A 12466-nucleotide genomic window follows, 5' to 3' on the forward strand; every position below is an offset into this window, starting at 1 on the left:
CCTTTGTTCTCTCCCCCTTCTAAGTGTGTCTATTTCAGGTCCCCAGCGTCCCCCTGGATGGTTTTCTTGATGCGTAGCAACATCGTGGTCAGCCACTGGTCCAGGCGAGACACAGAATCAAACTCCTTCACGGCCTCCGTGAACGCCTCGCTGTTCTGCTCCTCGTGGGCTTCTAGCAGTTTCTGTTGCACAGAGGAGTGGCGAATAGGCAAAAATGTTCATGGGAAAAAACACACAAATGGCACAATTAAGCTCTGATTAGTAGCAGCAGTGTTTTAATGATCATATTCTGTGGGCTTTCCTTTACATCGTAATGTTCTTATGACTATTTACATTAAATACTATTGAAAGAAATCTACATGTTTGATTTCAGTGTCTAAACTTAACTAAAGGTGCAATATCTGAAGACATATCAACTGAAGTTGGGGTAAGGCTGGGCTGTACCTTTGTGTAATGCCAGTTTGAACCACAAGATGGTGCACTAAGTCAATGCAATTGTTATTTAATCACGTAAGTCAAAGATGGAGAGCTACAAAAATATACAACAAACATTTGAAAACATTTCAATGCATCCACTAATAAACAGCTCCTCACTTTCGGTGAAAAGTTTAGTCTAAACCTTTGCAGAGGTTAAAAACACAAATTACATTTAAATTTTCCAGGAATTTCTTTCATAAATCACTGCCTGCTTGTTGTAAAGAGTGTTTATATTATTTTTCATAAAATTATTGTTTCAGCGTAACAGATTTTATAAACCGTTAAAACCTTTAATAAAATATTTATGCAAACTTAGAAAGTTACGTTGAAAAAAACAAGAAAAGGTAATTTACCTTTAACAGTTTGAGCTCTCTGGAGTCTGAGAAGGCTGGAAACATCTCTTCATACTTCTCGATGGCCAACTGAAACACACAGGCGTTAGTGTTAACGGTACGTGTAAACTGATTTCTGCAATGAACAATTAAGCATGAAACCCGACCCACAAATACATCAGATTCAGTGTGCATGTGTCTGTGCGGACTCAGTGGCTGGCTATAGTTGTTGTTTGTTGTGTTACCTTGGCATTGAGCTCATCCACAATGAAATGACAGAGCGATGCCTTAAAGAAATACTCTTTTGCGTTGTACTTGAGTAGGGGATTGTCCATGGTGCTCATTGCAACCTAAAACACACATGGAGGCACAAACATTAACCGAAGTGGGCAAATGTCATAAACGACCAGTTTTTAAAACCCTCTCTTTAACTTGATACATTTTTACATTTTTGGTCACTTATAAACCAATAAATTTTGAAATGGGATGAAACATTATAAAAAAGGGTTCTTTTCAAATACAATAAAAACTTAACATTATTGCATTTATAAAAGCAAAATGGGTATAACAATCAGTTGTTACCTGCTCATAGATTTCAATCGCTTTCTGGTACTGTTCCAGCTGAGCGCTGTAGTGTCCGACCTTCAGAAGACATTTGTTAGCTGAGCTGAAAAGACGCAAACAAGAAATTTTACTTTAACATCTGCTGTTTCTTTCATACTGAATCTTCCTACAGATGACTGACAGTTTTTTACCCACAGACTGTATACAAAGCGTATTATCCAGCTGTAAAGACCATCAGGCTTGGCTGAGTGAGCATCACTCAATGACCACTTCATCATATTGTACGAGTGGCAGCTTTATCATGAAACACTCCACCAGTGTCAACAATATCACAGTCACATTTATACATGTATAGTTATACATTTTCCCCTACAAGGGCTAGAACCACTGCTTATATTTTAATTACAGATCAGGTTCTCAGTTTTTTCTCACTAATCAGACTAAAGAGTGATCCATCAAACTCCAAGAAACACAACTTTCCCCAAATCAAAAGAAATAAGAGAGTCCATAACACAAAAATACCAAATAAGCAATAAAATCAGCAACCCCACTTCCAGATTAACCCTCTGTGTAAACTCTTATGTTTTCCTTTGTCCTTTGTTCAGTTGTCTGTAATCATAATCTGGTTGGTTCCTTCCAAGTTTTCACAAAATGATATACTGTCACGGCTGCTGAGACGAGCCGTGTGGTATTGAAGGGGAAAAAGGACCCAAAACGCAGGCAGTAGATGATAACTAGTGATGGGACGTTCTGTATCGAGGCTTCGGAGCGTGTGTCGAGTAATGGAGGGGGCGTTTCCGCGAAGCGCGTATCGAGGCTTGCTTCATTTATGGGAGGAGCTGAAAATGATGACGTCCGAAGCCTCGCTGCCCGGCTGTACCACGTGACTGGTTCATGAAGTGGTTCGAACTTTGCCGCGAGATATGACAGCGATATAAACCCCTCAGACTTCATTCAAAAATGTGGGTGTTTGATGGAGAGTTGCGGTTAGTGAGAGTTTGGAGACCGTATGGAGGTTTATGAGAGTGAGGAAAGTCAGGAGAGAATGGAGCCAGCTAAGAAGAGGAGGATGTCCTCCCCTGTGTGGGAACATTTTGATCTTATTCCTCCCAACAAGGTATTTCTACAGAAGATGTATTTTCATGATACTGATGGTGCAATACAATTTATGTTGAGCTGTCTTGACTTTTGTACAAGGTGAAGTGTTTGCTATGTGCCAGGGAGCTGGGATATAACAACAACACCTCATCCATGCTTAGGCACTACAGAGCTTTGCATGAGAATAAGGGGAACACCGATTGTGGAGCAAGACCAGGTGAGCCATCAAATGCAATGATAATATAGGATGCAGTAATGTTACTAAATGATATAACAATATTATACAACTGTTATAAGTTACGTGTGTGATATTTATATTTGTGCTTTATCTTTATTGTCTTTCCTCAGGAGAACAATCTCAAATAGATGAAGACCTGGTCAGCATGGTGATTGAGGACTCCCAGCCATTTAGCATTGTGGAGGACAAAGGATTCAAAAGATTTGTTAAATCATTAAATCCTAGCTATGTTCTCCCCACTAAAAAGGTCGTAAAAGCAGTGAAAATTTAGTTTTTACAGAATAAAATGTGAACAGGCAGGACTGAGGCTCAAAGCCTCAGTGTGTAGCTGTCCATACCTCAACGTTACAAAAGCACAACCACTGTCCACACCCCAACCACACCTCACCTCACAGTAAATGATCATTTCCATTTCAAGCATTTCCAAATAATCATTTCCCATACTGCCACTATAAATATACACAGTATACTGCCATCACTACAATATACATGTTTTACACACTCCTTTTGTTGTTGACATTTACAGGCTGTGTGCAAAATGCCACACTCTTCAAATTCATGCCAGCTATTATTTTTACGTCCAGTAGGTGTCCTGCTAGAGCAAATGAAGCTTCATGAAGCTTCGCGTTGGGGTGAACCAATTGGATGAAAAGCTTCAGTGCTTCATGGGGCTTCATCTGCCCATCACTACCCAAAACGTAGGCAGTAGATGATAACGCTGGTGATGATTTATTTACACAGTGGTGAGAAGGCAAAACAGGCAAGAGAGAAGACAAAACTAAAGACCTGAACTGGGAAAGCTAAATGACAAACCTGAGAAGATACAAAAAGGGATGAGAGGCAGCGAGACAAGCAGGACACCGAGTAACAGGCAGGAAAACACACAGGGCTTAAATACACACACCAGTAATCAGGGGATGACAGACAGGAGGGCAACACAGCTGGGAGGAATCTGGGCTGACGGGACAGGGGAAACGTAAACTGATCACACTCACATACGACACGGACCTTCACAATAAAACAGGAAACTCAGACACATGGAACCAGACAAGACATTGAACTAAACAGACAGATTCACAAACAGATGGGGTGACACCATAGACAGACAGATACAGACGCAGACACAGAGGCAGACCGAATATAACACAGAACCTAAACAATCAGCATCTAGAAAATGATAACAAACTAAAAGCGCTGGGTCACCGACCCAGGACCATGACATATACTAGTCTCATAAGTATGCTGATGAATGTGGGGTAAATTTAGTAGTTGAACACAATAGGTCTGCAAAAAAATGTATAAAGATAGCATTAACATCCACAGTTAGTTTAAGAGAGAGCACCTCCAGGAGACAACAAACAGGGGTAGAGAAGACAGAAACTGTCATGGTCCCCGTGTCTCCCTGGCTGGCTCTGTGTTAGGCAACATGTTTTTTTGTTGTTTTATGCGCTCTGTCTTTCGCTCTCTCTCCTCTATCTGCGGTGAGCTCATCACAGGCTCCTGCCTCTGGCCCACGCACCTGTCTCCAATCACAACACCTGCTGCTCATCTCCTGCAATCCTGAGCACTATTTAAGATTGTCACTGGGTTGTTGAGTAGTCTATGTTAGTCTGGCTGGCAATTTCTGATCTGAACCTGTGTATTTATCTTAGTCTGTTTCTAACCGAGTCCTTTGTGTGAATAGATCTTCCTGGACCCGTCCCTGTAAACCCAAGGGACCTGAGAGCGTTTGAGTGGCAAAGTGCTTAGAAGCGCGAGTGCCTACAGAAGAGAGTGGAGTGGAATTCCGAACAGTGTGGCGTGTGTGTGGATCTCTCCCTTTCCCACGGACCCTGGAGCCCTGGTCCCCGCGCCCCCCCAACCCCTGCAAGTTGTACATATTTGCAGTTGGTGTTTACTGTAAATAAAATCACTGCTTTGCAAAGGATTCCTGGTCTGCGCCTGAGTCCATTTGAGTAACCTGAAAAAAATGGTCTTTCTACTTTTAGTAATAGAAATAATTGTTTATTAGAACAGTTTTTTTTATTAATATTCTAATTTATCAACCTGCAAATGGTAATGTGTTGTTTTTAACCCATTATTATGTCAAAAATTCCAGTAATTGTGATCTACCAAGTCAGAAGATTTGTGTAATCCCACACAGAGACTTTCTGCTGTTTCTGTGTACTCCCTCGATCATTTACTGTGATCACATCAGCTTTAAATCACATCTTGATTTTACTTAAAACAAAAAAAATATTTTGTGCATTGTTTAGTTTCTCAAATATGTTTAAAATTGACTTGAGTTCATGAAAAATGTGTCTAAGATTGAAAGATGTGAGACAAATCTCTAGTGGCCATTTTCAATGCTGAGTCACAGCTCAGCAACATCCAATAATCGTAAATGTTTTGCTCTTATATCTGTTTTTTAAATTGCCCCACTGCTTGATTGCAAAAATAATAAACAAACCTGACTCTATAAATAAATGTCGGTTTTAGCATTATGTATGTACTATATAGTTATTTAGCTTTTAGCTAAACAGCTCATTTACCTGTTAGATTCTTCTCCCTTGTAGTAGTCTGCTGCCTGCTCGTAGTGGGCAATGGCCTGAAAACACACACACAGACGAGGACATTCAGAGCGTCGCACATAGATCCAAAATCTTTTCATCCCAAAGAAAGGGAGGAAGTCCTTTTACTCCCCACTTTACCTTCTCAATGTCCACCAGCTCTGACTCATAAATCTCTGCTATAGTGATGTGATGTTTGGCTGCAATGGTAAACCGACCCTGTAGTCAGCACACACACACACATAGATAGAAGAGGCAGTACAGGACATTAATCAAAGGAAAGACTGAGATCATTGTCAGAGAGTGAGATCTAATGGCTGGCAGAGGTCTTACCATGTCAGTGTAGATGTCAATGGCCTGATTTAAACAGTTGATAGCCTCTGGAAAGAGACAGATGAGAGGGTAAGGAGGGCTTTTATAAATACAAAGAAAATGGAAAGTGTGCTGAAGCCCCGAAGTCAAATTAATAATCTCCAATTTCAGTTTCCTCCCTATGTGACTGTTAACCTGATAACCCGCTGTATTTTATTAAGCTCATCACCAGGAAGCAGGAAGTCTGTCACAACACAACCCAGATATTAATTTTCCTAGAGCAAACCAGGGACCCATTTTAATCTTCCAACAATCCCACCCCTGGGCCCAAACCTGTCGGAGAAATGCAGTGATGCAGAGGCTTCCCCTTTCACCGTGTAGCTTTACACTTTTTTGTAGTTGTTCTGAGGAAACTGAGGAAGTGTAAACACAGCACATTCATTTAGCACATCTGTGGAGTCAGCTTTAACCTCTTTAATATCTCAGTTAAAACTGTTGCAATTTGATAAAACTGTTACTGCATTTTGGGGGGAATGGGAAGCAGCAACCACCAGAAACAGGATTTTCCTGCTTTGAACATCTTACATAGAGGCAAAGAAATGAACCAGTGCTGTCAAATAGTAACTGTTTAACCAGTTTTTACATGTATTTTTCTTTACCTAAACACAGCAAACACTATTCTTTTGGTTAAATTGTCAAGAAATTTTATGCATCCTGCCTCATTGAGCTCCATTGTAGAGCCCTTTCAGCTACAGTGTTCAGAGGCTCCTGTTTTTCCTGTTTCTTTAAATTCTTTAAAATCTTCTTTTTACTACTTTAAAAAGTGTTGAATGAATGTTTTTATGGAGCCAGGCTGGTTTAAATGGACCCTGTGCTATGTTTAAACAGCAGAATTTGCTGCCCAATGTTCAGAGAAGCTTTAAACATGTAAACCCACAAACAAGTAAGAAAAAAAGGATAAAGAAGGACAGTAAACAGTTAGGGCAGCTCAGCTAATCCAATCTTAATCTAATTACCATTATGGCTTCCACTGATTATAAAAACAAGCATATCTTGTTGTAATGTCACTGCAATGTCTTTCCATTACAATGATGCACTTTCAACCTTCTCTAAAACTCCAAACTCACTCCTCTGACGGGATGTGGAAAGTTTTTTCTGCATGGGCCACAACAACAGAGCACCGGCATTCATATAATGCTTTTCTAATCTAATCAAATGTTGGTTTCCAGCACAAACGCTACGAAGACTGATTACCACATATTCTACAACCAGCTTAAGAAAATCAGCATAATGAACGTAGATTAAAGTTCTGACACACCCATATTCAGTCCCGTCTGCCTAAGCCTGCTTCTACTGGAACTTTCTTCCATCTAAAAGGGAGTTTTTCCTCCCCACTGTCACCAAGTGTTTGCTCATAGGGGGTCATGTGATTGTTAGGGTTTTCTCTGTATTACTGTAGGGCAGGGCTGCCCAATCCCAGTCCTCGAGAGCTACTATCCTGCAGCTTTTAGATGCATCCCTACTCCAACACAGCTGAATCAAATGGTTTGATTACCTCTTCAGCATGCCATCATGTTTGGCAAAGGCCTGATAACAAGCCATTCATTTGATTCGGGTGTGTGGGAACAAGGATGCATCTAAAAGCTGCAGGACGGTAGCTCTCGAGGACCGGGATTGGGCACCCCTACTGTAGGGTCTTTACCTCACAAACATAAAGCACCTTGAGGCACATTTGGATACTTCTCATTAAACATTTTACTTATGTTGCACTTTGTGAATAAAGGGTGAAGAAATCCAAGAAAATTGACAAATTTGGGTATAATTGTGGCTAGAGGGGGACAGTTTAGATGGTCAGTTTAATTCTAGTGCCTTTTCTGTTGCTCCTCCCTTCTCCACTTGTTAAAGCGACAGGTTTGAAGTACAGAAATCTGAATAAAGCCAGATCAGGAGGTAAATGATAAGAGTCCTTGAACAAAAAAAACAACAACACACTGATTTTATCTCCGGGCTGACATAAATGGATGGTTTTATCTCCTGAACGTCAACAGCACCTATTAAAATTGGATCTCACTCGGCTCATCTCAGAGGAGTGAGTTTGGTCTGATTAAAATCAAGGCAATTATCTGCGTATCAACCAAGCAGCTTCTAGCCAAACATCGGTGCACCACAATGTTGTTCTTACATAACAAAAGTCATGTTTTATGTCAGCAGACCTTTCCGACACAGCCCCAAACAGACCTGTGTCTCCTCTCAGCAACCAACCATCGTCCTGTTATTAGGCAAATGTGTAAATCTGTGGTGCAACACTTAAAGGAGACATAATGCACGGCCTAAATGTAAGTTTGTAGTGGTCACTCAGCCAGATGTGTGTGTCTGTGTGACAGAAGCACTCACCCTGTGGGTCGGCCTTCTTGTAGGCGTTTCCTGCATCGACGAAGCTGGTGGCAGAATCCAGTTTGTTCTGAAGCTGCATGTGGAGCCGAGCGGCCTGACAGAACGCGTTCCCAGCAGCTAAAAACACACACACACGCACACAAACCACACACACACACACACACACACACACACACACACACACACACACACACACACACACACACACACACACACACAGTGTCACATCTTGAATGAGAAAAACTTCATCCAGGTTTCATTTTTTTACTCCTGCTGCATTACACGACCATGCTCACGACTGACTGTGTGGACGGACACACATCAGGCTGCATCAAAACACACATCCAAACAGCTAAATTCTGCACAGCGTGAGCTATTATTGGCACATCTGGCATATGTAGAGCACAGGGTGGCTCCTGCAGACAAAATCTCACTGATCAGTCCATGTTTAAAGATCTCATTGCTGTATGTGGTAACATGATGTTTTCTACAGGCTGTTGAATCATTCATATGTTACTAAAATGCAGAGGGTAAAAGCATTCAGATACATGTGTGTGTCTGCATGTGGGTGTTTGTGTGGGAGTTTATCTTTTTTTTGTAAAGCATTTTTTTTTTACTGTCTAATGAATGTGACGCATGTACTTGTGTGTAGATAGTGTGTTTGTGTGTGTGTAGATAAGTGTGTGTCACCCACCACTCCAGTTCTTTGCCATCTTAAACATATTGGCTGCTCTGGCGTACATTTCGCAGGCGTCCTCCACCTTATGGTTCCCCCTAAAACACACAACAAGGATGCACATAAAAAGCAAAGTCAAACAAAATGTATAATTTCTTTTGTCTGTTTTCATCAACCTCATTTTTGAACCTGACATAAATGTTATTTTTTAATGTAAATTTACTTCAACACTACAAGTTATTACTACAGCTCTTCCAGTTTAAGGACATACGTGCTGAGAGGACAGAAACCCCTCCAGCTGACACACTCTCAAGTCTCAAATCAAATCCTTTTTCTCTTGCATATTGTATTGCTGTGCACACAGATACTTGCTGCACAACTCAAACTATATTTTTCGTTCCTGTTCGATAACCGTGCTCATCTGTGCATCATATTTCTTTCTGGTTTACTACATGAAGCCTGAACTAGATCACAAAGTATTTACGTCACACTCCACAGGACAGAGGACTGGTTTGCATCTAGAAAAAAAGGAGGACAATAAACCAAGCAACCATAAAAACGAGAGAGGCAGGCTGCTAATTTGCTGATTAGATATGGATAAAAGATGCGTATTTCTCTTGCAATGAGAAATGTAATCTGTTAAATGTGATTTAAATAAGGACCATTTCCTCAATTTTGCAAACATTTTTATCTTAAAAAACAACTCAATGATTTATTTTCTGTAAAAAAATGCAAAAACAAATGTGGAAAACAGTGTTAGGGAGCAAAAATGAAAGCGATATCGCACGGTGTTCTTTGCGTGCAAACCACAACAAACAGACAAAGTTAAAACCCAACAAGGATCCTTCTCAAGCTCAATGATAAATAAAAACTGTAGATTTTGTTCAGCATTTGACATTTCGTGGCTTTGCTACTTCCCTCAATATTTATACAAGAGTCTTGAAGAAAATCTTTCACAAAAGATTTCAAATAAAAGGCAAGTAGCTCTAAATCATGAAAAAAAAGAAGGGGCTTTGTTCAGCAACAACATCTGCACCTTTCTGTAGGAAAATAAATGCAGCTTTTAAATTATACATCAACACTAATTAGATGTATGATATGATATGGCATCACAAATCTACAACCTACCTCTGGTCACAAAACAGCCACAGCTTAACTCGTCTCATCTTTCAACGCAGGGGAGAAACTCATCAAATAATCATGGTATAGCTTATTGAGTGACCTAGCTCTCAATTTTAGCACACCAAATAAGTAGCTCTGTGTCAAGTCCTCAGTTTTTTGTCAGCAATGTAATTTTTGACATTTTGTCACTGTACAATACCAAAATGAATTTGAAATGAAGCAATCTGTATGTGTCTGAAGTGTTAGTGCATTAACTATCTAGAAATTGCTCAAATTTTTATATGGTTTCTTCATTTTAATGACTCAAAAACTATTAGGTTCAAAAAGGACTGATGGGTTTAACTGTTACTACATGACAAATCAAACTCAATCAGAGACACTATTCGAGAGGTACATGACACTCAAAGTATCCTGAAGCAGAAACTATGGGAAACTTTTTTAAAAGTAAAGATGGTGCCAGAAAAAAACACATTTTAAAACCTTATTTTGGGAGAGATGAGAAAACTTTGATCTCTGACATGCAGTTTTTAATGTCCTAGTGGTCAATAAAATGAAAGTTAATTAGGATAATGCTTCAAAATATTTGCCAGAAAAAGTGTTTTTATGCATTATCAGGATGATTTGCTTTTAGAAGAGCTTTGTCTCAGTTTATAGTCCAATGAGGTGTGGACACAACTGTTGTAGAGTTAGAAGGAAAATTATTAACACTGTGTCACAATCACTATCTATCTATCTATCTATCTATCTATCTATCTATCTATCTATCTATCTATCTATCTATCTATCTATCTATCTATCTATCTATCTATCCATTCTTTTATAAATATGCATATATAAACAAAGATTTAGGACCTATAATATAACTGTATTTTCTGATACTGTATGCCAGACTTGGTACTCTGGTATTAACCATAAAAGACTATATGGGATTTAGTGTCTGATCGTGGCTACTCCTCCTTATTCTTTCATGGTTATTTAATAATAACCAGTTCTGCTTTGTTGGACAGCCCACTTATTGTTCTGTGTGATCTATTTTATTGGCTTCTAGGTTCATATTACTTGCTTAATCTTATGTTTGATTTTAGTTAATTAGATGTTCCTTAAAAAATGGCTGATCATAAATCATAAAATCCTAAAACCCCATGTTATATCTCTAAATATGCAAGCTGTCAGTTGAATGGACCAAAAATTGAAATATTCAGAGTAGTCCATTAGTTGAAAAAACAAAAAAACCCAAACAAATAAAATTATTATCCGTCTCCGTTGTGTAGTAAGAAAGGTTTTCATTGATCCTGTTCAAAACAACTCAGATGATTTCTCTTTTAAGTTAGTTATATTAAGTTATATTAGCCAGCATTATTTTTCTTTTCTTATTTCTTAAATAACGATAAATTCCTAAAAATCACTTGAAAATACACTTTATGTATAACTTTATAAAACCGACATGACTCTAACAGATACTCAGGACATGCAGATTAATTGATTTTAGAATCTAAACCTTAAAGATAATTAGGGTAAATGCACATGTTCACAGTGTTTCCTTATACCAACCTCAAACATATCTGTTTGAGTTGAAGCTGGCTGCAATCATCTGACCCAAATTTATCAGATTCAGATAGTAAACAGTCAGATTTGGAGAGACTAATCTCAGAGGCCATCGGGTCAGTTTGAATTTGGAGAGGCCTGCTTTGCACAGAATACATGTTTTTCTATTTTTTTTTCTTTATTACACAAAGAGCCCTCAGTTAATAAGTTGCCTCAAGCAAACCGGCTGTTTGTTATCAATGGTTACATCATATCAAAAATGATGGCTAAACATCCGCCCCTCCCACACGCGTGAAATAAGCTAACTCACTCCCATTCCCACACACACACACACACACACACACACACACACACACACACACACACACACACACAGAGCAAATAAAAAACCAAAAAGAAAACCATCCCCCGCAAACACCGCATCACCACCGGCCTGCCTGCGCTGCTCTCCCCGCCTCCCTGCATCTTTGCCTCGGTCTCACGCTTCATCCAAACTCGCTCACCTCCAGCATCCTCAGCATCAGCACCATCCAGAGATGTGCCACATTTACATTTGCCAAGATGCACAATCTGCGGTGCCAGCCAGTGTTTCTGGCATGAAGCCGACTCCATGATTCGTTTATAAACGTTTAAAAAAGGACACAATGTCATAGTGAAAGTTAGGCGCACCCGGTGGGATTTATAAGGAATAAATTAAAGGGTGATGATAAAATACAAAAGCGTGCAATGCAGGCTCATGTGCCGCTCGCTTCTGAGCGTCAGGCGCGTTATTTGTATATCACAGGCTTAATATAGACATAATAAAGCGGCCTGTCCGTGGAGAAGATGGGCCCTGTGTGCAGAGAGCCCCCTCCCCTCCCCACCACCACCACGACGAGCTGGTAAACAGAGGCAGAGAATCAGAGCATCCTTTACCCGAACATCCCTCCGAGGAAGGATCCGGACGCTTTGACCTTCTTGTCGGCTTCAGCCATCAGCTGCATGGCCTCCTTCTCTTTCCCGGAGTTGTCCATGACGAGCTGGGTGTCTGCCGCTGGAGGAGGGACGGGAGGAAAACAGGCCGATGTTCCGCAGTGGATGGAGAAGAGGAGAGCTGAGCAGAGGAGAGGAGAGAGGAGAGAGAGAGACGTCTCTGCTGGTTGCTGAGAGGCTGCAGCTC

At 40.2% G+C, this 12466-nt stretch overlaps 1 protein-coding gene across 1 annotated transcript; it reads right to left on the reverse strand.

Annotated features, from left to right (window-relative positions):
- On the reverse strand, positions 1–12466 carry napba (N-ethylmaleimide-sensitive factor attachment protein, beta a). Its single transcript, XM_086258835.1, has 10 exons — positions 12223–12466; positions 8659–8738; positions 7965–8081; positions 5592–5638; positions 5400–5477; positions 5241–5296; positions 1392–1476; positions 1055–1159; positions 831–899; positions 1–182 (listed from the first exon to the last, which is right to left on the reverse strand). The coding sequence occupies exons 1-10, from the start codon at positions 12318–12320 to the stop codon at positions 30–32; spliced, it is 888 nt and encodes a 295-aa protein (XP_086114961.1). The 5' UTR covers positions 12321–12466; the 3' UTR covers positions 1–29.

This window comes from Aulonocara sp. 'chitande type north' Nkhata Bay, linkage group LG13 (genome assembly GCF_057382095.1).
Source record: "Aulonocara sp. 'chitande type north' Nkhata Bay isolate Kocher_YH1m ecotype deep benthic linkage group LG13, A_spYH_male_GT1.1, whole genome shotgun sequence".
Taxonomy (NCBI): domain Eukaryota; kingdom Metazoa; phylum Chordata; class Actinopteri; order Cichliformes; family Cichlidae; genus Aulonocara; species Aulonocara sp. 'chitande type north' Nkhata Bay.